At 47.8% G+C, this 26512-nt stretch overlaps 9 protein-coding genes across 9 annotated transcripts; 4 read left to right on the forward strand and 5 right to left on the reverse strand.

Annotated features, from left to right (window-relative positions):
- Window positions 1–2149: 2149 nt before the first annotated feature.
- Window positions 2150–4237, forward strand: F4822DRAFT_439246 (uncharacterized protein; the record flags this gene model as incomplete). The annotated part of the gene is made up of 2 exons (XM_051462615.1): window positions 2150–2592; window positions 2656–4237. 2 exons carry the CDS (start codon window positions 2150–2152, stop codon window positions 4235–4237), a joined length of 2025 nt encoding a protein of 674 aa, XP_051308398.1.
- A 145-nt stretch (window positions 4238–4382) lies between these two features.
- On the reverse strand, window positions 4383–6406 carry F4822DRAFT_423063 (uncharacterized protein). The gene has a single exon (XM_051459937.1). It carries the CDS (start codon window positions 6330–6332, stop codon window positions 4515–4517), a length of 1818 nt encoding a protein of 605 aa, XP_051308399.1. The 5' UTR covers window positions 6333–6406; the 3' UTR covers window positions 4383–4514.
- Window positions 6407–6734: 328 nt separating this feature from the next.
- Window positions 6735–8164, reverse strand: F4822DRAFT_101289 (uncharacterized protein). The gene is made up of 2 exons (XM_051452313.1): window positions 7596–8164; window positions 6735–7530 (listed from the first exon to the last, which is right to left on the reverse strand). Exons 1-2 carry the CDS (start codon window positions 7882–7884, stop codon window positions 6749–6751), a joined length of 1071 nt encoding a protein of 356 aa, XP_051308400.1. The 5' UTR covers window positions 7885–8164; the 3' UTR covers window positions 6735–6748.
- A 1-nt stretch (window position 8165) lies between these two features.
- Window positions 8166–11673, reverse strand: F4822DRAFT_101288 (uncharacterized protein). The gene is made up of 4 exons (XM_051452312.1): window positions 11157–11673; window positions 10339–11101; window positions 9986–10289; window positions 8166–9937 (listed from the first exon to the last, which is right to left on the reverse strand). Exons 1-4 carry the CDS (start codon window positions 11384–11386, stop codon window positions 8415–8417), a joined length of 2820 nt encoding a protein of 939 aa, XP_051308401.1. The 5' UTR covers window positions 11387–11673; the 3' UTR covers window positions 8166–8414.
- Window positions 11674–12316: 643 nt separating this feature from the next.
- On the forward strand, window positions 12317–13406 carry F4822DRAFT_423067 (uncharacterized protein). Its single transcript, XM_051459938.1, has one exon. The coding sequence runs from the start codon at window positions 12347–12349 to the stop codon at window positions 13052–13054; it is 708 nt and encodes a 235-aa protein (XP_051308402.1). The 5' UTR covers window positions 12317–12346; the 3' UTR covers window positions 13055–13406.
- Window positions 13407–13418: 12 nt separating this feature from the next.
- F4822DRAFT_101313 (FAD/NAD(P)-binding domain-containing protein) lies at window positions 13419–14961 on the forward strand. The gene is made up of 3 exons (XM_051452314.1): window positions 13419–14074; window positions 14154–14493; window positions 14565–14961. The coding sequence occupies exons 1-3, from the start codon at window positions 13647–13649 to the stop codon at window positions 14802–14804; spliced, it is 1008 nt and encodes a 335-aa protein (XP_051308403.1). The 5' UTR covers window positions 13419–13646; the 3' UTR covers window positions 14805–14961.
- Window positions 14962–15055: 94 nt separating this feature from the next.
- On the reverse strand, window positions 15056–18088 carry F4822DRAFT_423069 (uncharacterized protein). Its single transcript, XM_051459939.1, has 5 exons — window positions 17768–18088; window positions 17561–17679; window positions 16764–17498; window positions 15623–16701; window positions 15056–15569 (listed from the first exon to the last, which is right to left on the reverse strand). The coding sequence occupies exons 1-5, from the start codon at window positions 17830–17832 to the stop codon at window positions 15207–15209; spliced, it is 2361 nt and encodes a 786-aa protein (XP_051308404.1). The 5' UTR covers window positions 17833–18088; the 3' UTR covers window positions 15056–15206.
- An 84-nt stretch (window positions 18089–18172) lies between these two features.
- Window positions 18173–20165, forward strand: F4822DRAFT_423071 (histidinol-phosphatase). Its single transcript, XM_051459940.1, has 3 exons — window positions 18173–18567; window positions 18783–19008; window positions 19086–20165. The coding sequence occupies exons 2-3, from the start codon at window positions 18847–18849 to the stop codon at window positions 19866–19868; spliced, it is 945 nt and encodes a 314-aa protein (XP_051308405.1). The 5' UTR covers window positions 18173–18567; window positions 18783–18846; the 3' UTR covers window positions 19869–20165.
- Window positions 20166–20198: 33 nt separating this feature from the next.
- F4822DRAFT_101358 (folliculin-interacting protein N-terminus-domain-containing protein) lies at window positions 20199–24784 on the reverse strand. The gene has a single exon (XM_051452315.1). It carries the CDS (start codon window positions 24357–24359, stop codon window positions 20712–20714), a length of 3648 nt encoding a protein of 1215 aa, XP_051308406.1. The 5' UTR covers window positions 24360–24784; the 3' UTR covers window positions 20199–20711.
- Between the last annotated feature and the right edge of the window lie 1728 nt (window positions 24785–26512).

Consider the following 26512-nt stretch of genomic DNA (forward strand, 5'->3'; position numbering starts at 1 on the left):
AAGTTTCGCATTTCCGATGGCGTGGGTAATGATGAAGAGCATATTTCACGGTAATTGGCGGTAATTGGGTGGTACCAGTAAGTTTTACTCTTCCTTTCCACTTCGCTTATATGTCTTGCTCATCCTTCACCAGGTCCGGGACGAATTAAGCTTATATTGCTTGCTATCTTGGACTTTAAATTCCGACGCGTCTTGATGATTGTTCTGTCTAACCTTGGGTTGAGCGCATTCCATTTACATATTACATGGGTCTCGGAAAACTCCACTGTTTACAACGTGGTACACGGCCTATCAACGGGCGGGTTTTGAGCTAATATGTCGTTTACCATGCTCTAATGATACATGCCTTCATGTACCCCATTGGACGATGTTACTGGTTCCCGTTCCGAATTGCGGCGACCCGAGCCCTGATACTCAACTCGCATGCAAATATCCAGTGGAGAAGGCGGTTGAACCTGTAAGCAACAGGAATGTCGTAATTGAAATGTCAATACGGGGTTATCTGCGATTAATAACCCATGGTCCTATTAGGTAAGTGGTTGTATTTCCATTATCATTAAGGGGTTTCCTCTTACCCCTTTTTGACATACATCCATCCTCCTTACAATTTACAAGGGCCGAGCGGTAGAATCATGTTACCATTCATATTTTCTTCGTCATCTCGGTTTTTTCCGGGATCAATATTCGGATTCTTAGTGACGACATGATGGCTGCCTCGGTTGTATCGCGGTGCCTCCTGATACGAGCCTCGCTCTCACGCCACTTCTCTAATTCCAAGTTCTCGTTCTAGAAGCATTGCTTTTTTTTTCTTTACATGCATTTCCTATTCGTCTTTCAATTGAAGGCTATTCCGAATCAGTATGCTACTTATGTATTTATTCAAGTTTGCTTCCTAGAACACGCTAACTAATGCAAACTCCCAGGGGAGATTAAGAACCGGGAACATGGCACCGGAGCCGCCAACAAGGTATTCCGGTGATTCTACCGAGATCATGCCAGCAAGTCTTCCTAGAGAATGTCGCACCCACGACGGGAAGCCGATTATCAGATGAAGCGCACCGATCCCTAGGATCTCGCCATCGCCTAATCGATGTGACGGGTTCTTACCTAATTAATTTCGGACTGATTTGCTGCTTTCGGCCGTCCCTTGCGGCGCTTATCCTGTGTAACCGAGCCGGAGGCCTTACTAAGGATGTGAAGTTCAGGTCCGTCACATTGCCAACATCACTGCTCGACGCCGCTATACCCACTCCGCGTTGATCCACCGCATTCTCTTCAACGTTACTCGAAACCGACTCCATTCTATAGTTGTACATCTCTATAATTACGGATCGATGTTTTACAAGCTCACACGTTACTAAGACCCACCGAGTCTGGTACTACCGCTCTCACTGTACACAATCGAGTCTGTTTGTCCCATTCTCACATCTTGCGGGGTAACTTATCCATGGATATCACTGTTTATCTTTATCGACTGTGTACCCAAAGTAGCTACTTGGATATGTTTGCCGAGAATCTTTATGTTTGTCAGACTAATTGGTTATGTGGTGGGTCGTAGATTGGGTTTGCAGAAACTTCCTAACGGGTCTGCCACTTGATTAGTTGGTATTGGGCGAATTGGGACGTTGAAGAAATTGAGCTATGACAGGAGATGGCCTCCGTCACCGAGCTCGTACACGATCACGGTAGCTATTTACCTACCTAAGTGGGTAGGTAAGTAAGTGGTCGCGCGTGTAGGTCTCACTACTACATAGGCAAGTGGATATCTGGGGGGCAATTAAGGAGATAGCTACAAGGTGAATAGGTGATCTTTGCACATGGGAGCTAGAGTATGTTCCATGTAAGTTATACAGATCATGCTCCTTGCCGTCCAATGACAGACGGAATAGTAACAGTATTAGATCACAACTATTCCCCACCGGCTAGGGGGAGGTGAGGCGAATGGATATTTACCTCAGTCGCTATCCTATTATCCTTTCCCAATTCTTAATAAAATCCAGGACCTACCAAATTTCCATCTCATTCTAGACATGCTCCTTAAGCTAGAAACATGAGGATTATCCCGAGTATTATCGCTATCATCCTGTCGGCGGCAGCCGCGACGTCGGCAGGATTCCATGGGAATGGCTTCATCGGCCATGGCATATCTATGTACTACCCCACGTGTGCATACGCCTGTCACGACGGTGTAAGCCAGTATCAGCTCAGCTGCTCTATGGTTATGAAACCTGGAAGCATGGGCGGTGGACACCATCCAATGGGAAAGTTCATGACCGACCCCGATTGTTACGCGACCGACGATAATTTCCTCCGAAGTGTTGCCTACTGCATCAGCAGCCGTTGTTCCGACGTGCCCGTTTCCGATCTCGAATATTACTGGACTCATTATCTCGTCGGTCGCTATCCCGGACTACCTAGCCCTAAGGAGCCATACTCGGTCGCGTTATTGCACGCTGATCCACCGCCCCGTGTAGTCGTTCCTCCCGGAGGATTACTTAATACAACTACTCTGGTTAGCGATAAAACTTACTGGGAGAGTTATAATTCCGACTCAAGTTCCGAGTATACGGAAACCAAGCAGACTGACTTCGGGTTTGTTGGCCCTCCCCCTTTTCAAACCTTCGTCCTCTAGTGAATCGCTAACATGTATGAAAGACTGGTCCTTCTAATTACGGGTGTTTGCATACCCATCGCATGTTCCCTATTACGGTTCATACCTTTCCCCCGTAGCATAGCGGTTCGGTTCAACGCATACATTATTGAGCCGCCTCTGTTTGGCCGTCGACACCGAGAGCCATTCTATGGTTTAGCCCTCGTGCCCACCCGTGGCCAAGCCTTGCTAATAGCATATTTCATAACTATCAACGTCGTGTTTTCATGCGTCGACTACTGGCTCGTTTCGTCTACCTCGTTCCCGGAGCCCGAGATTGACGCGTGGATGAATACCATCTCGAACCGTCTGGGTGTTTTTTGCTTTGCCAATTTTGCCCTCTTGATTCTCTACGCGGGTCGTAATAATATTTTATTGACCATTACCGATTGGTCATACTCGACGTTCCTTCTCCTTCATCGCTGGATCGCAATTATATGTGTACTCGAAGCATGCATACACTCGGTGATGAAGTTGCGCATAGCCCTCGACTTCCACGACTTCTTTGAAGAGGGCAAGTCAAAATACTGGATTTGGGGAACCATTGCCACCTTATCGTTTTGTCTCATCCTTCCAATGAGCATACTTCCCCTACGACAGAAGCTGTACAACTTGTTCTTGGCCTCTCATTTCGCACTGGCGTTCCTAGCCTTGATCGCTTGTTATTACCATGTGTACTACCGGTACGAAAACATGTGGGGATACGAGACGTGGATATACATCGGCTTCGCTCTATGGGGTTTCGAAAGGTTTATGCGCCTAGCTCGAATGGCGAGAAATGGAATCAAGAAAGCTACGATCACTGTTGTCGATGAGCAATACCTCCGCGTCGACATTCCAGGTGTTACCGCAGAAGGTCACGCATACCTCTACTTCCCAACCTTGAGCTTTCGCGTGTGGGAAAACCACCCCTTTTCTGTCATGGGCACTATGATGCTCCAAGAGCCGTCTAAGACACCTAATCCTAGCACCACGACTACCGGAGAGAACATTAGCCGGGCTACGAGCGACATCGAAAAGATGCCCGCCGCTCAAGAATCTACGCTCACTTCTCTAGACTTCAGCGGTACTAGTACTCCACAGGACCAAAGTCCGTCTTTTAAACCAGGTCTCACGTTCTTCATCAGCTCCACTAAGAAGGGACTGACGAACACCCTGCGCCAGAAGACGACACTTCCCGTCCTCGTCGAGTCCTCCTACGCTGCTACTGCACTAGACGAGTTGCGGCGAGTTCCGAATTGTATCGTCATCGCGGGTGGTGTCGGTATCGCGGCTATGGGCCCACTCCTTCGTACCCGCGGCTGTCGCACTCGCCTCTTCTGGGGCGCGAGAAGTCAAGCATTCGTGGAAGCGGTCAAAGCGTCGCTAGGCCCGGATGTACTAGTTCCGAATATCGTGGGCGAGATCGCAGTCGGTAGACGAATAAACGTTCGCGCTATCCTAGAGTCGGAAGTTGTAGGTGAGGATGAGACGGCTGTGGTTGTGTGTGGCCCGGTTACTATGGCGGATGAGGTTAGACAGGTTGTGTGCGAGCTCGGGCGTAAGGGCAGACATGTTAAACTGTTTGATGAGGCGTTTAGTTGGTAAGGGCGTTTGTGTTGGTGGAAGGAGGGAAGGGGTGAGGATATCGTGGAAACCTTGGGGGTAACAACAGGTTTCTGCGGATGGATATAACGCTACTTAATTGAATCGGATGATTTATCAAGATATATGGGCCTATATAATACTAGCATTGTTGTTATGATAAGTGTCGCTTCTATTTGTGGGCAAATCGGTATAAATTTTCAAAACCCATGCGCGAAGCAACAACATGCAAAGGCCCTCGCTATGCTGATCTAGGTTCGGAGGAACCCGTTCAGACATCTTAATCTTCATTTTCCTCTCCCTCTTCTTCTTCTTCTCCCACGCCATTCTCCTCGTCTTCTTCGTCTTCCTCGGGGATTTCACTCCAGATCTCGATCCTCTCAACTTCAAGCTCTAATTTGAACTCCCCACGGCGCTCATTCGCTAGGTATACCCTCTTGCGCTTTATCTCACTCCTATGGTGAATATCCGCGTTTTTACACCCATTCTGTAGAACTAGCGATACACCCCCTGTGTCACCCCAACGATCTTCAGGAGTTGGAATACTTCCGATAATAAGACGCTCGCCACCGTCGTCATCGGTTACAACATGCCAACCGGGCCCTCCTACAAGCCCGCGGAACGAGTCTTGTATGGGAGCAAGTTGAAATAGAGTAGCTTCCTGCATGCCCTCGGAGGAGGATATTTCTTTGGGTCCTTGGATACAAGAACCGTCGCGCTTGGGGACTGGACTTATAAAGCCGAATATGTAAGGTTTCTTTTCCCTTGATATGGTATCAACTTGGTGGCCGGCAATTAGGAGTATGGCTTCTTGGGGGACATCTTGCATGGCTTGTATAAGCGCAGTTGGAGTGGGGAAGTCCGTAGGGGAGTAGTGCGCCATGCGCTGTAGATCACACGGGTAGACGGTGCAGTTGAGAAATGAGACAAGTTGGCATATGCGCGGGATCGTGAGGATGGAGTTTTCCGGTATTATTGGAAGACTGTCGAAGGCGGCGTTTCCCCAAATCCAGGATGATTTTTCTAGGAAGGTTAGTGTAAGTAGGCGATAGAATGGTTCGAAAAGTTGTGGTGCTGATGCGCGAAGTGCTTGTGAAAATGAAGGCCAGGTTATGAGCTGCTCTTCATTTTGGTTGGTGTCCACGCTTGGGTCCTGACCTAAGTCCTCGTCTAGGATGAAATGATTGCAGATACATTGCGCTGCATCTTCGAAATCGGATGGATTTAACTCGTTTCTTCTTTTGCCGGTGGTGAAAGGATCAAAAGTCAGCACTAATAATACCTTCACGAGGTTCTTGAACCGTTGTACTGGGATGGCGAATGTGTGAAGCTCCGGTATCTGCCCCTCCACTTTGAGATTCTTCGCGACAGTGCGGAATTTATCCCGACGCACAGACGCCATCCACGGATGAGGTCTGTACTGTGTCGAGTAGATTACATCTAACATGTCATGATATATCTCATCCCCATCGTCATCGTGATTCCCGGCACACATATCGACAAACATGTCATCCACCTCCATACAGTAACGGGAATTCAGCGAACGAGATCGAGCTCGGATCTTATCCTGTGCCGTGAGAGGCGGGGTGGCGGTGGCTAGGCTTTGGAAGAGTTTCCGTTGATGATCGTACAGCGTGAGCATGCGCGAAAACCCACTCTCTTCAATCACATACTGTGCAGAATCCGGTATCATCCACACCAGCCCCCGCGTCAATTCCTCTATAGTTAGACCATACGGCAGGGGATCTGAAGCCCGGCGAGCGAACGGAATCATTCTCAAGTACGAGACCATCCCATAGATGATCCGCCCAACTTCGATCCCTTCCGGGCAACGCGGAAGCCCAGCCTTAGATTGTAATAGAATGATGAAGCCCAATTCGGTCAGAATGTCGCCATCTCCTGATGCATTCGGAACACATGCGAAAGCGAATGCAGCCTCGAGAGCTGGTATATCTTCTGGTTCAATCGCGTACTTAGATGGTAGGCAGCATTGGAGGTTATTGTCCATCTGCGACAAGATGTACTCCCACGTCAACATCCCCCTCTCCAGCCATTCGTTGATTTTAATCTGCTCCCAGCCAAGCGAGCTATCCACCATTTTATCCGTTATTTTGACCGATAATTATCGGTTTTTTTGAGAGAAAGCAAGCCGGCGTTTGATGAAGATTGAAGCCGATGCATGTTGGCAGGTGGTAAGTTATTATTAGTACTGCCTATACTGTGTAGGATCCGCATCGTTGGTTACAACCCTGTCACGGCATCGTTCACTTCTCGACCCATGAGTTACAACGGTGTTTCGCACATATCGTGACCTCCAATGACGAGACTTAACCCTTCAGATACTATAATATTCCCTTCCCGCCTAGGTAGTCTTTAATCGCATTTGAAGTTCTTGGATTCTTATTCAAGATTCAACAGACGCAGCATTTTGGTGAAGTAAGCATTATTACGAATTTCCCGCTGACAATGGCTAGGTTGGAATTATTTCCACGCGATTAAACCCTCCTCCGGTGTCTATATCCTAGACATAGCGGTGTTCGCTACCCGTGCGCCTCCCATCTCACGATCTGTTTGCCATCCCCCCGCCAATTCGTACCTGCCGGCTGTTGCATCCGTGCATAGCTCATGAGGAGAGCCCCAACATTGATATGCTAATTCATGGCGATTAGCATATGTCCCTTGTGATAGCTCGACATCGCGATGTGAGTCCAATTCGTTCGGCCCGACCCATTTCCATTGCTCATAGATCTCGGGTTGCCCATCATATACCACGTTGCGATCATCCATTTTCTTAGGGGCCTGACGTTTACGCCACCAGAGAATGCTTAAAATGATAGTCGCAATAAAAACGCAGATCGTGGCTACTGCGGAGAACCATAAGCCTCCTCCATATTCGGCCGTTATTCCGAACTCCCCAGACAAGACGGTCTTGATATTGCGAAATAGAACAAAAGTTCCGGCCATGCCCACAGTTTCAACTATAAAAGCCAATACCACCAATAATAAGGGCGATATAGGGGGTAGATAACAAGGCAATGCTGCAAATACCAATGCCAAAAAGGTGAGTGCCGCCGCGAAAGGATGCAAAACCTTCATAGGCGAAAGCTTCCTCTCGGCAGCATCAATTTCGAAGACCTTAAGAATTGTAGGAAACGGGATTATCCCAACCGTCACCGCTGATATCGGGTCATATACCAGCTCCACGTTATTGCATTTCTGCTGGCCCAGAGACTCAATAAGACTGAAATAATCATAAGGATATGCTGGAGTCTCCGAGACGCAGTATCCAGAAATTCCTAAGATGTCATGTCAGCCACAGGCAAACGGTGATTTAAATCGCCGACGATCTCTCAAGACTCACCAAATCTTAAAACAGCCACATTCGTACCGAATGAAGTTATTCCGGTCTCATTGCTTATGGAAAGCCAAGCTTTACCCGCAGTTGCGGGAACAATTGTCGACACAACGATGAGAAGAGCTACAGTGGCTATTAACAAGCAGAAGGCAGCGAGGTCCAGCAAATGAGCTCTAGCTAACTTAGGCCTACTGTCGAAATAGGATACAACCGCGTTTGAATCCTTTAGGACTGGCCGTAGTACCTCCCTTCCGACTAGGCCTCTGTGCTCTCTTGTCGACGCGGTATAGTCCATTTTAGAGCTCGCTTTGATATGCTGATTTGATCGAAGAGTGCTCGAGAGAATAGAGATATTCACCACCTACGAAAGATCTTTTAGCCGCTTTCCCCGCCCGTTGATAGACATGGGTTATCGGTATCTGTCGCGAAGGGGCGCGGCAGGTTTCAAATCAAGTTCAACTCCCACACGCATTTTCCAGTAGTTGCCTTACTCTCGTAGAATGTTAACGAATTCGGACGCATTTCAGGGCTGCGCTGCAACTTAGTGTAGTAGTGAGGGCTAATCGAAAATGGGATGGACCGCTGAAAGTACCCTTACGGTACCTAATATCCATACCACATCGGATCTAAAAATAAACGTCGACGACGTCGACATAGATTTAATCATTAGATCTTCATACGGATATGTACATAATTTACTTTAAATAGTTGAGATTATAAAAACAGTATCGTTAGAATTATGTCCGCCCGCTTCACGACTGAGAAAATAGGTGGCATTTAAAGCATTATTAGAATGGATTTTGTATGCCTTTTCTCCAAGAAATTTCATGTTTCATGAAGCACGACTCCAATCTTCCGCATCGCGCTGGTTGTCTCCACCGATAGCTTGTCTTTCTCCTTCTCGATTTCCTTTATTCTTGGAAAGAAATATTCTTCTACGAAACAGCCAAAAGGTACATCCAACTCCCGGAATTTGGATTCGAATTCCCCCATGAGCTTTCCTAGAAGTTCTGCGAGGTGCTTTTCTTCCTCCCGTATTTCCTCAACCTCTTCTGGCTCTTCCAAATGAACCATTCCAGGTATTTCTGCGAAATTATCGTCGACCCGAGGTTCATGTCCACAATGGCAACAAGTGTGTGTCATATTGAGCGTTTCGAACGTGATCACACGAATCAAGTCCATCGCCACCCTACAACTTTCATGATCGCGCATTGTCATCTCACCTAGCCAATGTGTCATACATTTAAGTTTCTCCTCAAGTTTGGTTAACCTAGATGGAGAACCTCTGTAGACAAAACCTCCATACGCATATTTCGAGGCTGAAGTACATCCGCCAATCGTACAATAGCAGAGGCAAGGATCGTGCGTTTCGTCCCAAAGCAAACTTAGCAATCCAGGGGCTGGATTACTAAGTGGTAACAATATCCTATTAGGTGAATTCGAAAGCACGTCCCTTAAGGAAGCATAGCCTAGGTTGTCGGCTATGAGATGAGTCACTGGGTAGATAGAATACGGCCGGCTTTCTTCTGGATAGTCGTCGACTTCGGGGGTGCGATTATTGTGCACCGGAACAGGGGCGTATATATCAGCCCCGTGTTCCTTGAACCAATAATAAAGTTGGAAGAGCTGAGGATCATCATACTTACGATAATAGGCTGCATGTACCACCAGTGGGCTGTGGCCTTGATAAGCTACATTCGGGTCGCGGAAACCTGCATCGAATAGCTTCTGAGATATCGAAGCATTAAGTCCGTGCCAGTGGTAGACAGATACCGGAGCGAGGTCGTCGGATTTAGTGCGAAGCCGAACTCCCTGGTGCCTGAGAGCTTCTGCGACGTTAAAGGCCTTATCATCGAGGAGAGCAACTCCATTCAAGCCAAGATCGTCAGCCACACCAGCAGGGATTTCATCCAAGGCCAGTTGTGACAAATTTATGCGTTGACTCACGAGACTTTTCGCTACCGTAGACTCGATCTCTTCGATTTCTATCGTGAGTTTCGGCCTGCTCAGACGACGAAATGTTTTTGTGCTGATACCTGCCCCTTCACGAAGCAGTAACCTAACGGAATCAACATTTCTTAATTCGATAGAATAATCAAGAGCGCTGTAGCCGATAGTGTGAAGGAAGAATCCGAGATTATCTCTAATGTTAATTAAAGAGTCGGTTTCCTTATCCGCGAATTGAATCAGGATTTCAAGCCCTCTAGGCCAATTTGTAGCTAGGTGGAATGCCGTTTGACCATGTTCGTTGCGTTGGTATAGTAGAGAGTGGTCTCGGTTTAAAAGACGAATAACTTCGCTCTCTGAGCGAAGCAGCACTTGGTCATGGAACTGGGTGGATGATAAAACTTCGAAAATTAGCTCTCGCGCGACATGAGAACCGTTCAGAGTCTTACAATGGTAGAGACCGGAATTTTCCAACGACAGTATCGAGACAACCACACACCAAGACATCTCGTTGATATGAGCGCCCGCTCCCAAAAGGTCATCGATCATACAGTTGACATTCAAATCGCGATTCCTATAGTGGCTTCGTAAAAAGAGTTCCAGAAGATGGTCCCGGGTGTGCCAACAGTCCCAGGTATGCCCCGACTCGCCTACGTCCTCGACTAGTGGTAGCCCCATGTTTATCAATTCGCGAACGAATCGGGAGAAATGCCATAAATTTTGTCCCGAATCGGTGCAGAATTTCGCAACATGCTAGTATCTATTAGTATCATCGTCTAGTATGAGAAATAGCATGGCATACGTGTAGCAAGCTCACCCCGGTCGAATTGATGTCAGTCGGCCACCCTTTCCCACTATCAAAAATTTGTTGCAATTCGATTAAGCCATCATCCAACAAAGTCTTGAAGTCTTGTATTCCGGGGCAGTCACGGCGAATATAGATCCTGCGTACTACCATAAACGCGGGGGAGTTATTTGGTACTGTGGTGCAAACTATGAGGTTATGGTATATTTGCAAGATGCGCATCCTTAGTAGCGAAGAACATTCAGCTCCTAAGGAAGCTGTGAGGAGTCTTCTGAAAACTTTAAACCGTACGGAGAATTGGTACTTCTTGCGTTTGGTGGACCAATATTGAGGCCCCCCTGGGTGATGTATTGTCGGTGATACTCTAAGACTACCGTAAAACGGGCCTAAGTCCATAATATTTCGATCCGACGTATTAATGGATATCCTACTAGCATTCATATTGTAGCTTGCAGCCAGCCTATTGAATGTTTGGCGATAAAGAGAAGAGTCTTCGGTCTGCCCTTTAAACCAACGGTCCAGATTGCTCATCAATTCTGAGGCATACCGTCCTTGGATCTCTTCGAGCCGATCGGTGATATCTCGAAAGCTGCCTTGGAATGTTGACTCCAGCCGTGTCATTCCATTGTGTATTGCACCGGTTACTACCTGTCCAGCGTCTGAAATAGAGGACTGAAGTTGTGCTCGTGTTGATTCGATAGCCACGGATACCTTGGTAGATTCGGATAGCACCACACTTTGTATGTCCCGCGTAGCGTCACTTAAAAGGCAGTAGATGTCAGCTGCGAAGTGGCAGATATACTTGATATGCTTACAGGCCGATTAACTGCAAGTATCCAATCAATAGAATATGGAATTCTTGAAGCCGACGCTGCAGGTTCTCAAATTCCTCTCTGTTAAAAGAGTACTTTAGTTTGCGAACCATATTTCGGCCATGGTCACTGATGCTCCTGTTAGCTTGTTCGCTGAAATACTTCGTCTTGAGCTGTTTGAAATCATGTAAGCAAGCATCTCGGCACCTTTGGAGGGAGTCGAAGACGTCCATATGTGGCTCGAAGTTTAGAGTCTTGGTCAGATTGAGAAATGATTCGAGCTCTTGTGTATGCTACGTCAATTGATCAATGTCTTTATGCTGAGACCGGTACACCTTGCAGTATTGAATGAGTCCACTAGATACCGGAAGGCCTAGCGAAATTAATCCAGCTATGCCAGTGGTGATAGACAAGGGATCCATCTGAATAGCTCTACTTGAGAAACCAGTACCGGGAAGGAAAAAGAAACTCCATCTTCAGGCTGTGATTTATTACTGTCTATTGGAGCCATTTCAAGCACATGATAGTAACACTGCCCAAACTGTCCAAGGCGGACTCGTCACGCATAAACCTATCATAACTCTCCCGCCACCCGCAGATACTTTCGGGTATTATTGTTAGGCGGGGTAGTGATTTCATTCGTAAGAAATTCCTACGTAGATCACTAACGGCGATATCTCCTGTGGTCTTCGTCTCGTCGATATATCCATATTACGTTGTAATGTAAAAACATCCATACCGTAATGGAGTAAATGATGTTATATTCTCTGAGAATTGAGGTTACAAATATGAGACTATAAAAATCCACCTAAATCTTATTAGTCATGGAGACTTCCCATAGGTAGTACAGCAAGGCGTCGCTGAAGTGGGGAAGTCCGTAATGTAGGAGGTAGTAATTACTAGGTAATTTTCTTGGAGATCCCACACACACTACCTGTGTAGATACTAAACCGGGCACACGGTACGTTCATGCAGTCAGGCAGTTTGGGTCCTCCACTGTAAAGATAGAGCAATGATCACCCGTTTATCCCTAGAGTTACACAGGACCCTTATGATAATTTGCTTTTCAAAATCCATTGACGTCATGACGACTCATGTAGCTGTATCACAAAATCGGCGCCTAACCAGAAGACGAAGCTGTAATGGGGATTAGAGTCAGACAGAACAAATTAATTTTTTAACAATACTAGCAGATGACTATTCCAAATCGTGCCCTCAGAACCGTAAGAATGAACCACACGAACATATCGTGGGTTCCTGTATTCTCTGTAAAGACTTCTTCCACCCTACAATCCGATAAAGAAACACCACGTAAAAGGCGAGAAGGGCATAAGCCACGGACCACAGTCCCCGAGGACAAAGAAACGTACCATGTTCTCACCATACAAACCGACCCAATACACCGCCGAACCATGTGCGCCCTCCGCGAACGTTACTATCCACCTTCGCTTCTTCGAGTTAGCGCACATATATCTCTATTCCGCGCGTTACCGGGCTCCATGCTTCCAGTAATAAAAACGGACATTGCGGCTGCGGCGGCCCAAACGGCACCCTTTGACATTCGCGCGGTAGGTCCGCCGGTCCGGCTTGGACGCGGCGGCGTAGGGGTCTCAGTATCAGGCTTAGAACCGGTGGAGAAACTCGTTAAGGATTTTCAGAATAAGTGGCAGGATACCCTAAGCCGACAAGATCGTGCCGCATTTCGTGGCCACTATACTCTGATGAATAAGGTTGACGACCCCGAAGTAGTCGCACGATGCTTTGAAGAGGTAAGCCGTGAGATGGAGCCAAACGGCTGTCCAGGGACGGCGCTGGGATTGAGTTTATGGAGATATGATAATGGATGGTGGCGCCATCAGGAGGACTTCCCGTTTTCTGGTACGGGTGATAAGAGTTCGTGAAGTGCCTCCGCTCTATTACTCACCTACCGACGACCAATAGGTCAAAAACTTGAATTTATGGGATCGCACCTATATTCTAACCTACCACATTGATTCAATGGGTTAGCCTAGCTCGAAGATCAGGGATAGAGGCTGGCCCGGGTTAGTGGGTCCCTTTGCCGGAAACTTAATATTTGGCGCCGGTAACTTTTCGGCGATCCGCACCGGGAGTAAGTCACGATAGCCGGATATTCCGGCTGACCAAGGCTATGAAAAGCGGCTAGTAAGCCCGGGAAACAAGCCCAGGGAAACCGGTATGTAACGATTATACACATTAACAAAATTAAGAGGTATATTTACATGTGTTGCGTCACCCTCTGCTTAGTATCCAAAAATAGGGGCAAAAAAGTCTCCGAGACATGTCTCCGACCCTATTGCTGAGGACATATGCGTGTTGGACTTAAATCGAACCTTTTGCATGTCCCCATTTCGATATAAAGTGCGGCACAAGCCTCGTATTCTCGAGTAAACTAACAAAACACTTCACATCCACACATTAATCGTACTTAAAACCACCACATTCTGCCCTAAGAACTTAAGACTCATAACCAAAATGGCAACAACCCCAATCTTCGACGTCCTAATCCTAGGCAGCGGCCCAGCGGGCCTAGCCTGCGCCGGCGGGTTAGCACGACAACTACACAGCGCAGTAGTCTTCAGCACCAACACATACCGCAACGCGCGCGCGCGACACATGCACAACGTCGTGGGATGGGACCACGCAGATCCCTCTTCATTTCGAGAAAAAGCGCGCTCTGATTTATTAGGACGTTACCCACCAGCCGCTGATATACGATTCCGTGATGTAGGCGTGGAGAAGGTGAGGAAGTTGGATGATGATGAACGGGGGAGGAATAGGTTTGAGGTTATTGATGAGCAAGGTGAGAGGTTTGTTGGGAGGAAAGTTGTGCTGGCTACGGGGGTGAGGGATGTTATGCCCGCGACGTTGGAGGGGTATGAGGAGTTGTGGGGGTATGGGATGTAAGTTCCTCCTTTTTCCTTTCCTTTCCTTTCGGTGCTTGAAGGCAATTTATAGATCATAAGCTAATAAGCATATTAGCTTCCACTGTCTCTTCTGCCATGGCTTCGAAGAGCGAGGTGCCGCTTCAGCAGGTGTTCTAGCCATGGGCCCTATGCTCGGATCTGCCGGCGGCAATGGTCTACCGCTAATGTCACCCGTTATTGCGCGTATGGCTAATCGACTTGCGGGCCATGTCACCGTATACACAGATGGTAACGAAGAACTCGGAGCGAAAATCCGTGAACAGCTCAAGAGCGCATCAAAATTTCATGTTGAGAACCGCCGTGTCCTACGCTTAGCTAAGGATCTAGAAGTTCAGGGCGACGCCGGTGTATTGGTCACGCTGGAAGACGGAAGTGTAAATAAAGAAGGATTCTTGGTAAGTTAACCCCAGCAATATTTACCCATATTCCACCGACAAACGTTTCCTCAACTAACTCATCAAAACAGGCCCACGCCCCAGCCGTAGAGTTAAACGGACCATTCGCCAAAGACCTAGGTCTAACCCTAGCACCACAAGGCCATATTGACGCACAGCCGCCATTTTACACGACGAATGTACCAGGTGTATATGCAGCAGGTGATTGCGCGACAATGATGAAGAGCGTGCCGATGGCGACTGCCATGGGTAGTTTCGTAGCAGCTGGTTTGGCGCATGCGCTACAAGCTGAGGATGATGTAGAAGATTGACGACGCAGGGTGGTAAAGGCGAGTTGCGCCTATTTAAGGGGCAAACTGTGACGGTTTGTTAGAGCGGACAAGATATACTGGCTTCGCTTATAAGCACCTAATTTAGTATCAGTCGAGAAAAAAAAGTTAATGCAAAGACCTGTAATTTAAATAGAATATCAAAATGCGATACAGACATGTGCTGTATTCCTCAAAGTTGTCGGACTCTTCATTTAATCGCAAATTCAGCACACACGGCATATCGAGCTAGGCAGTCTGGAAGGTATTCAGCATTGGACAGTTCATCAACCGTCGAGCCACAAAGCGCAGCATCTTTTCAGGATACAGACTATCGCCACAAGGTCATGGCGTTCCCTAATATTAATGTACATATTTGACATAAACCTATTAGCATAGCCACATTCAAGATATACCCCAATCTTCCCCGGCTTCATAATCCATGTCGCGTTGGTCGCGAACGTGTGAGCTCTCGACCTCACCTTCCTCTAGTCCGGCTGTCGCACTGCTATCCTCGGTATTGACCTTATCCTTAGCGGTTTGTTCGTCCTCTATTCCGCTAGACATAGGGACATCGCCGTCGGCAGTAGCCTTGTTCTCTGTTTGAGGCGCAGACGTAGCCCACATGATCTCAATCTTGTCCTCGATACCAGGAATACTATTATTCGCAGAAACGCCAAACATGAACTGTTCTGCCGTCTTGCGATCGTTGAAGGTAATATGCGTCGTCGTAGGGTCGGTATGGATTTCCTTGAACTCGCCAATACCCTATGATAGATTAGTCACGACCATGCCACACCGAGAAATGTTATGTTACTCACAAAAAGGTACTGTCGGAGAGGCTCGTCTTTCTCCGGGTTCGTGAAATCCACTCCAGTCAACGCAATAATCTTCGGCCTGTTATCTAAGGAGTACGCGGCATATGCTGCATGTCTAGCCTCCAAGCCACCTTTAGCTTGGTAACCGTAGCCGCCTCGAATGCCTCTCGCCCTCGGGGCATACCGACCGCGACCACGATAACCTCGGCTACCCCTACCACCTCTAGGGTTCCAGGACGAATATTCATCCTGAGCAGCGTCCGGATCGATTCCTAAAACATCCGCCTCTTGCTCTAGTTCGGCTAACTTGGCCCGAAGAGCTTCCGTCTGTGATGTAAATTTCTTTGCGGCGCCATCTGTTCCGTCCGAGGGTGTGGTCTTTCCACTTTGAGACAACCTAGCTTGAAGTTTGCGCTTCTCCTCAAGCTGTCGCTCGCGAAGTTCCTTTTGGCGCTCCTCTAATTCTTGGCGTTGGCGATCGAGTTCTTCTCGTTTCTTCATCTTCTCGTCGTGGGCTTTTTGAGCCTCTTCCTGTTTGCGCGTAAACTCCTCCATATCGAACGGTTCTACAGGAGTCCCCTCGCCAGCGGATGCATCGCCGTTGGTAATCCCGTTCTTAACGCCATTCCCAGCTCTTCCATTTGTCGGGGATGATCGTGCCTCAGATTCGTCCTTGTACCAAAACACCTTCACAAAGCGATTGTCGAAAATCACTTTCGGTGAACTCCAAGCCGCATTAGCAGCATCCCATGTATCAAATTTGATTATCGCAAGTTTATCATGACCTTGCAACGAAACCTCCGCAATACTACCAAACTGAGTAAAATAGCCACGGATCTTATCCTCGCTAAAGTTCTCGTTGGGGATATTTTGGACTACAATGCTAGTCTTAGATTTATCGTGAACCGGTCCACTCGCAGCAAAAGCCGGCCGTCCTTTAGTTCGTCTCGACTTGTTATGTTCGCGGCGATTATTAGGCGACGGCATTGAAAAGGAGGGTAGGTTTAAAGGCGGAAATCCTTGCGGCTGTGGTTGGTTAGACATAACCGGCATGGAGAAAACTGCATTGTTCGGATCATATTCTGCGACGTGGTTAGTGTGTTAGCCAAGTACCTCGCGGCTACCGCTCGAGGATTTTACTCACCATCATTCCCAGGGGGGCCAAGCGGGGGCACCATCAGAGAATCAACACTATGCTCAAATTTGCAGTTATTACCCCTTGGACAGTAGCCCCTCGCCTCGTAGTCCCGACATCGTTGCTTTCGTCGTCGTGGGGGAGGAATAGTCCCCGAATAGACGGGCTTGGGCAGATCGTTTATCTGTGGAATCGGAATGCCGAGCTGCTGTAGTCTCTGGATGTTTTCTATGAGGCTGGTTGGGTCTAGCTGTGACATCCCTTGGTCATGCTGAGATGGGAAAGGTGGTGGCGGCGGTAGCTGCCCAAAGGGACTGTTGCTAGGAGGCGGTTGATAGGGGGCATTTGGGAATCCACGGTGATCTCTTGGCCTATACGATTCGTCAAATCTCCCACCGCGCTGCGAGAACCCACCTCCTCTTCGGGCTTGCTTGTAAGGGTGGTGTCCTGGGTAAGGATCCCGGCTCGTCAAGATGATGTCAACATCCTTATCGTCTCGGTCATTATACGAGCGCTTTCGTGATCCACCTTGACCTAAGCTCGGTGCTGTTGGCAATGCTTGCGCGGGAGGAAAAGGTAATTGGGGCTGATATTGGGGCGGTAGTCCTGGAACGCTTGCCGGAACCGGGGGTGGAGGAAGAGTGTGACGGGGAGCAAGAGGAAGAGGAGGTGGGGGAGCAGCTCCCGGTATGTAGGAATGATATTTGATGGCCTGGAATACGTCATTCGTGAAGGATGCGGCATCTATCAGGTGATAAGTAGGTAAGCAATGTATATTTATAGCTTCATGAGGTGAAGCGACATACCCTCTCTGAGGAAATCAGGAATCTCTTCCTCGAAAATCTTGCGAATGGAATCGGCATCGCCATCATGTCGCAGAAGAGCTAAGACATAGTCGGCAAGTACATCGGCATCTGCGTCGGATCTAGAGATAAGAAAGAGAGACAATCAAAGGTTAGCGAAAGCGAATCGCAAGGGAAAAAAGCTGAAAACCGAGGCGGATGTAAACTCACGTATTTGCGAGGCGCCGAATTATCCACGCCCTCAGAAGAGGCGCGTCGCTTTCGGAAAACAACATTGTCAATTGACAATTGGATCGCGATAGACCTTAATCATGCATCGAAAGAATATGTTCCTAGCAAAGGAAAAGAATGAAGATCGCGAATCGCACGCGTCGGCGAAGTTGTACCCGGTAAAAGAAAAATGTTAGGGAAAAGTTGATGGCGGCTAGTTGTTCGCAATCGCCGTTTTAGCTAAGCTACATATGTAGCTCTCTTCCTCTTCTTTAGATACCGGAAGGTACAAGGCTGAAGAGATGTGGATACCTAAGTACCTTGGTAGTTCCAGAAAAGTTCCACGATGCTGGATGTCATAAGTAGATAGAATCAATCTGATTGGGTGGGACGAGCTTGTTTTTACGGGGTTATCCCACTTTGCCGAGAGCTACCTCGCTGTATCTAGGTACATAAATATGGTTCAAGCTTCCGAACCTTGAAATCTTGAATCCTAAAAGGTCATAGCTCCCACATGCTTAATTATTTAAACCGCCGCCATCATAAATCAGATTTACAGGGTATATATCTCTGGATCACGGCGAAATGTAAACCGTTAAAAAGGAATTTAGTTGAAGGATATCGCGCATATATATTAGTAACTACCTACATATGCATCGGTTATATGTTCAGGCGGTGAGACCCGCAATGAGTTCCGACCTGGTACATGCAGACTTAGATACCTCAAAACCGGGATCTGGGGTATAAAATAATACATGTATCGGTACTGAGAAGCATGTACATGCACGTATTGACTAGAAGTGGGTCTCTCTCTCGGTACAATAGTTCAACTATACCAACAGTAACTCACTCTCTCTACCCAAATATCACCCAACTTGAATACAAGTATATCAAGTTGGAGCTATCTAGCCCAGTAGGCAGTAGGTAGAAGTGCCAGGACCTTCGCACAGACATAAGTACAAAGTTTCTAAATTTTTAAAAAAAGATCTTCCAATTTTACTGACTCGTTTGCCAGGAACTCAAGTCTTTTTTAATATCGATATTGGGCTTACACTCAACCACAAACGGGTCAAGTCACAATGGCCTTCACAATGCACTCCCACTCGGGAGAATTCTGCCCGGGTCACGCAAAAGACCAACTTGAAGATATCATCAAACATGCTATTGGTCTGGGTTACACCACTATCGGTCTTACTGAACATATGCCCCGGACAGGTCTTGAAGATCTATATCCTGAGGAAGTATGCTTTTACACTCATTTTATCTTATTTGATTTCATCATATATACGTTTCCATAACCAAACTAACAACCGCCTAGCTCGACGAACCCCAAGCCTCCCTAGCCGTCCTATTCCCCCGTCACGAGGCCTACCTCCTAGAAGCCCAACATCTGCAAACAAAATACGCCTCACAAATCCACATCCTAATCGGCTTCGAAGGAGAATGGCTACGACCCGAGGAATACGACGGGCTAATCAAACGTCTCTCCTCACACCCTAGCATAGACTACTTCATAGGGAGTCTACACCACGTGAACAGCGTACCCATCGACTACGACTCTTCATACTACGCCAAAGCCGTCGCCTCGGCGGGAGGAACTGAGGAACAGGCCTACGCTCGGTATTACGACCAACAGTTCTCCATGCTAACAACCCTAAAACCACGCGTCGTAGGCCATTTCGATCTCGTCCGCCTCCTGAGCTCGGATCCGGGCCGTGATGTCCGTGCTGCGTGGCCGCAGGTATGGGAGCGCATACAGCGAAACTTAAAAGCCGTCGCGGAGTACGGCGGGTGGTTAGAATGCAATAGCAGTGCCCTCCGCAAAGGCCTCGCAGAACCGTATCCCAGCCGGCAGATCGCGGAGGGGTGGTTAAAACTCGGTGGGCGGTTTACGTTATCGGATGATAGCCATGGCATTGCGCAGGTTGGGACAAACTACGCACGCGCACTTGATTTCCTCGCTAGTCTGGATGTTTCCAGTGTGTGGACGTTACGGCGGGAGCCGCATCCAGGTCCACTTGCCGAGGGGAAGAAGGCTCGTCTGGTAGAGGTAGAGGTGCCGCTTGAGGGCATCAGGGAGGTTGTAAGTAAATGGGCGTAGATCAATCTGAGAAGAAAATGAGGGAAATGTGTGATATTCAATCAATCTTTTTCTAAGTGGGCATTCGTGGGACTTAAAAGGCGACGGGGTTATAAAAGCGAGGACGATGGAGGTATAGAAAAGAGGCTTGATGATCAATCACGCATATACCCATGGGATATAGATAATTCATTCGATTATTTTCACGAAGCATCATATCGGGCAGAGTCTTACCTGCTGCGAAGTAATACGGTTAAGCACCTACAGGACACAATTGGCAGCGAATGACTATAGTTTACATCATAAAATGTATTGATTAGCATATTCTGGCTACCTAAGTAGCATACTATTGCGGGTTCTATGGTAACACTCTAACTCTCGGTTCCGAACACCCAGTGTTAAGCTATGAAAAGACACTTCCATGTTGAACAGGTCATTTCCACATCTCTCCCTTGTCGTATCTAGCCCGCATCACTCACTAATAAACCCGTCAACGAAGAAAAGACTTTCAAGTTATCAACACTACATCCCCCCACCGATGAAAGGCTATGTGTTCGAACTAGAATAGAATGATGCAGCCGTAAAACTAATCCTTCCTCGAAATATGATATGCATGCTTATTGGGGTATCTCTTGGCGAAAATCTCCTCTAATCTCCACGCCCCTTATAATTGAAAACATTCGTGGTGTTACATAATGGTGCTTTCTCCATCGCAACGCCATGCTCTGCTATGTTGCCTCCCAGGCAAATAAAACACGAAACTTAATAGAAATTAGTCGTTATATGTCATTCGTCATTAAAACCCATCCATAGGACACAGAAGATAGGTGTCCTTGCGGAGGCTGAACTTCAGAGACTCGGTGGTTACCGATCGGTAAGCTCTACGCTCTCGAGCCATGTTCGAGCGGCTGTGCGTAGTATGCTTTCTCTCTCGCGGATTATTTTGTAGGGTGTATTCGGGTTTGCCTCATGGTTTTCCCTTTCACGTTCGTCTACTACTTCCTGTACGATACTCGATAATGCAGACAGAACAACTGTCTTACACTCCGAGCGAGGTACTTCGTGGAAGTCTATTTGACACGCTTGTGTCTCTTGCTCGGTCATTTGAGAAACTTCACTATCTCGCCTCCCTCTAAGCTTACTAGCGGATCGGGAAGACGCAGTTGAGCTTCCTTTGCTTGCACTACTATCATGAGCAATGACTCTCTCCACAGCGTCGACGAGAGCTTCGTCAAAGGTGAATAAATCCTCTTCCTCGATCTTGTCTTTGATAGGCTGCTCGTAGGGTGATATTGCTGGTGTCATCAACGATGAACCATATGGCGTCAAATAACTGCCATTATTTTTATCTACCGGCATCTTAGGCTTCACTAGGCGGCGGTATCGAAGTCGCTTGATACTGAAGTTAGTCGTATCGGCAATGATAGCGGTACTGACGTCAACCCAGTGTTCGGTGGGCCATTCTTCCGGAATGGAGCTAAGATGAACTATGGGCGTTGGTTCCGCTGCCAATGATTCCCGCACCTCATCTAGAAGGCTCTTCTGTGGCGGGATTGCCTGCAGAGTGAAGTCGGGGTGAAAACGCTTCAGCCATCCAGCAACATTCAAGGGGACATCGCCATCAATAGCTAGCCTAGAAAACTGTTCGAAGCCGTCAAGTCCACTGCCCAGGCCGGGGGTTGACAGGTAGCCGCTACTAGACGGAGAACTAACTGCAGTCTCAAAGGATGTAAGGTAATCCGGAAATTGAACGTCGACATCGATCACCCCATCGTCATTATTGATGGACGTTTTCACTGGGGATTCGTAGGCGCCTAGAGGATCCGGGGTCCTCGGTTGAGGCTCAAACTGCCTGTTTTCTAACCTTCGCGGAGTATCGGGCTGTTGAAGGGATGCGCGGTTGCCATCCACTTGTTGGCCTGCAGACGTATCAAGAGGCTCAACTTCGCGAACCATTTCTGCCAGTTTATCTCTCCCACCAGCCACCACTTTTGTGGGTGATGAGAGCGGGCTGTCGTTATGACCGGGCATATCTAGAGTTTGTGACGTAGTAGCGGTCGAATCTCGGCGCCTGGTACTCCACAGACCGCTAATTACACTACCCCATCGCGAACTTTGGCGGGAGTCTGTGCTCGCGTGGCTCGCGTGGCTGATACTGTCGCCTCTCTTAAGCGATCGCTTTAAGTCGTCTGCGGCGAAACTACTACTACTGTTGGGCCTAGCGCCGCGGCTCGTGCCATTTCGGTGCATCGTAGAAAAGTGAGGAACCGCCGAATCGGGAACTACAGTATTAGCTGTTGCGGCGCTACTCTTTCGAGTATTTATATCATTTCCAGCAATAGGCAAATTTGCGGGCTTGATGAAGTCGGACGATCGACGCTCGTGGTTAGACGACTCCATACTAAGGTGTGCGAGCTGTGCGGGGATGCCCGTTGCCGACCTTGTCGTAGCTTGTGATTGAATACTGAAACTTCGAGTGTGGGAAGCACCTCTAGGCCCTTGTCGCCGGTTTATTTTACGACGCAGAGACTCTTCTTTGTTAATGGGTACTATGTACGATGGCGGTGAATGGCCGAAGGCAGCAACTGAGGCAGAGGTTGCCGGGCGTTGAGCACGAACCGTTGGTAATTGTTGGTTAGCAGGTAGGAAGGCTGAAAGGAGAAAAACTAGTCTCCTAGCAGCCATCTTGTCCTTTGCAACTATGATTGTGCGCGAAGGTAGGGAAGTATCCTCTTCGTTTTTCACTTTCTGTTGTTGATATCGCTTTCTTCGATACCAGACTGGGCTCAGTGCTTGGAGCCATTCGGTGTGTGTCGCAAGGAAAGCTGTCATCAAGTTAAAAAAGAAGAATCCTTGCTCCTTACTTCCGGCCCATTTCGCCACCCATCGTGCTTCTTCCCTCCACGGCCCCCAGCGACCCTGTCCGGTAACAACCCTCGAGGCTCGAAGCCCTGAGACGATCCGTATTGTTGCATCCTCTATCTCTTGGCTTATACGTTGATCTTGGGCTAAGCAGCTCGGTGGAAGCGCCACTAGCTTTGCGTTCGTTTTAGAGGGCTTCATCTGAGAGGCATCCGAACCTCTTCGGCCCTTTACAGATGAATTTCGGGCCATATGAGCAGATATACTGGAGGGGTACGGATCCGGGGCCGATAAATCCGCCTGCCTAAGCATCGGGGTTAATGTGGTGGCGACGACAGATTGGAGATGAGTGAGCGTTCTCATAATGATGTCCCAGTGTTGGGTTATCGCATCCATACGGTCCTCGACGTCGTTACTGTACGTCGATTCAAACGACTCGGAACCAAAACCGGCCCCTATCATCGTCCAACCTGAACGACGTGCGGATCCATAAGAGGAAGGAAAGGGATCTTGCTCGGTATAAGAGCTGGGGCCTCGAAACACGGGCTTTGGCATTGTTGCTGGTGCGACGCTGGATGCGCATGGAGGGAGTTGAAGTACCAATGCAACAGCGTACATTGGCGTCCTCTTCTGTACGGGTTTCGACTTTTTCTTGGTTGGCTTCGAATCATCTGGAGAGTAGGGAAATGGGAATCCGCCACTGTCCTCGGAAAAGCGGCCACCAGGAGTCGAGGTTTGATTAGGCGAGTCAGGGTCATCATTCGGTAGATTGACCGGGAATAAACGAGTGACAAGAATCTTGTTACGGTCTTGTTGTCGAGGAGGCGCGGAAAAGGATTGAAATTGTGTGTTTGCCGACTCGGAGGTAAAAGACTGTGCAAGCCGGCTTGACCGCATACTTGACCTGCCCATTGAGCCTCGACCATCACCCATATAGGAGCTGGAAACAGCAGGGGGTCGCGGTTCGCTTGGGATAATGTGGACCTTGGTGGATGTTCCCTTGTAGGACATGACTTCGGAGTTGGCAAAGATGCAGCTCGAAAAACTAGCGAGCTCTTCACGATATTCCCGAGTAGCCTTTTGGGATTCGGTTTCCACTGCACTGTAAGTGCGGGACTGGATAGACCCTCGTCGATCAAATGCACCATGTCGTGGCTGAGGACTTCCCGGTTGAATTACCAATGGCCTGGAGGAGGAGGATTGTCCAAGACTACCTTTCCTTGGTGACGTGGGGACTCGTCGGAGATCCTGCATAAGCGACTGCGAGGATGAAGTTGCACTCGGTGGTTGTGGCCGATCAACTGGTGAACCAGCCGATGGAGCGGGTTGACTATCAAATAATAAAGAGGGACTGACAGAACCCAAGGTATCCTGCATAATTATAACGCGAACGTCGCGCACATCAATATCGATATCGCCATCATAATCGAAAGGGTTTGCGGAAGCGCCGGACTGGACACCGGGAGCAGACGGTAATGGAAACACCTGGTCCTGGCGATAGTAAAGTGCCTGGGTATCTGGAAACAGGAGGCTCCGGGTATGGATTTCTTCCTGCACTGATTCTGGCGATGGCCTAATTGGAGGTGTACCCTCTTGCGAATTTGATCCCCCGGCCGTTCCCGCGGTGAGGTTAAAAAGCTTGCCCAGCATGGTGGTTCCGGTAGTTTAAAAGCCCAGTATGCTGATACTGGTATAGAGATATATCTAATCAGCAATTCCAAAGCCGTGGAAACCACCAGACCTTTTTGTTTCTTAGCAGGCTCTCATGGAATAGTGAGGGCCCTCCGCGGCGTTGACCATGGCGTGGAAAGACATTGAATTGAATGAGGAGCTGTTGGTTTCTGGGCAATGCAAGACAACGCAATAATGAGAGTCAAATGATGCAGATATGGCGGTGGGCGAACAGTTGGTGGGAGATCGTCGGAGAAAGGAGGATAAATCGTTGGTATTTTTGCGAAAGTCTTAAAAAATTACAAGCAAGGAATAAATGCAAATATCATTTAGGTGGTCTGTAGTCTGTATCGTGTTGTTTGCTGTGTGTACTTCTTTTTTTCCCTCTGTGATCGTGAATTAATAGGACGAGTACAAGGTGCACGCGTTTAATCTGAAGACTCGTGACGGCGGCGTGACAACGTGCGTGATCGGAGATGACTGGATACGACAAGCGAACAAGAGGGAGTTGCTTTCGAGGAAACGTTATTAGGTAGCTAATGGAACTTCACCTCAACTAAACCTGGATACCGTGAAGTTGAGAAAAGGTGAAAGAACTAGGGCTGGTTGGTTGTGTTGAAAGTTGAAGAATGTAAAAAGTTGACACGCAGTATGTAGGTATGTAGGTGTGTATGTATGTATAGGTAGGCAAAAAGATTTGCAACTTAGAACATCTGGAGTAAGAAATGGAGGTCTCTCGTCGAATAATCTTCGAGGTACATAAGACTTGTTAAACCATTTGGCGGCGCTCAGTACATTATTTCATGTACCACCTGTACGTAATAGGGAATTAAATTAGTTGAGGGAATGGATATTGTGGGCAGGTGTAATGTAATCCGTGGAAAGAGTGAGGCATGTACCTGACGTTATGTAAGGTGGTGCACTCTTTCCTATAATAAGGGTGCAGGCGGGCAGGTGAAGACTAAAGAAGACGAAAAGAAAAAGAAGGAAAGAAGCAGCAGCAATTGGATAACTCGCCGATTATGACGTCTAATCTTACAGTACACAGTACTTTACTATACAGATATACAAATAATACATAATCTACATAAAAGTGCTAAAAGGGAACATTAGAGGGACATAATCTAATTATTATTCAAGATGAATAGACAGGTCACATCTCCGCAAATCCCATTCTATGGATAACTCGATAGATCTAGGGTCAAGGTATTCTCGAAGGTCCAACGTACCCCTTGAAATGTAGTTAACACAGCACCAGCACCAACCGACAGGCCGCCCCCCAGCTTGTCTAGGTACCTAGGTACTCCATACAAGTACAAGTCGCCCTGGAGAAAATAAAACTAGAAAACCAGGGTCAAGCGACTACAAATTTATCTCTTTCCCAGACTGTTGGTTCCGGAGTCGGTCTGAAGGATTCGATGCGATCTGGCGGTGAATGAGGGTTGGTAATCAATCAGCTTTGACTGTTGCGCTGGACTGCGCTGGAACGGATAAGGTACCGGACTACTTCGCGTTGAAAGTAGCCCTAGCCCGTACTTGCCCGTATCTGGTAACGCCGTAGCCCTGGAGAAAAAAACGTCTAAATGGATCTACTGCAGACGATTATCCAATGGATCCACATCTAGCGGGTACGCATGCAAGTGCTGCATTAGGTATTTTCTTAGCTCAGCTACTTTGGACAGCGGGACCAGTCGAACCAGTTGAACCAGTTGAATTTATGGTTTGTACGGATTACAGTTCAGCATGATTTATGATTTTCTAAATTCTAATCGGCTAACCCTCGTAAGCGGTGGGTAGCATATTTGCAGGTTTGTCGCAAACAAGTCAAATAAGGATAAGAATAAGAATATTTCCTGACTTACATATACCTGACTACCTATTTATGATAGTCTCATCCTTACTCACCTCCTATTTCAAACATGACAATCAATTGAGTTTGGTTATTATTATCATTCTTATTACTCAGGAGAGACCAAGAGACCCATGACATCACCCCTCAATTACCAAAAATGACATACAACATGAAAAGGTACATACACATACATACAAACGTACCAAATATCCCGTATGGTACCGTAAGGCACCAATGCCCTTGGGCTTCATCGGGTCTCTATTTTGGAGGCTTGCAGGGC

This window comes from Hypoxylon trugodes (genome assembly GCF_022578975.1).
Source record: "Hypoxylon trugodes strain CBS 135444 unplaced genomic scaffold F4822scaffold_14, whole genome shotgun sequence".
NCBI lineage: Eukaryota > Fungi > Ascomycota > Sordariomycetes > Xylariales > Hypoxylaceae > Hypoxylon > Hypoxylon trugodes.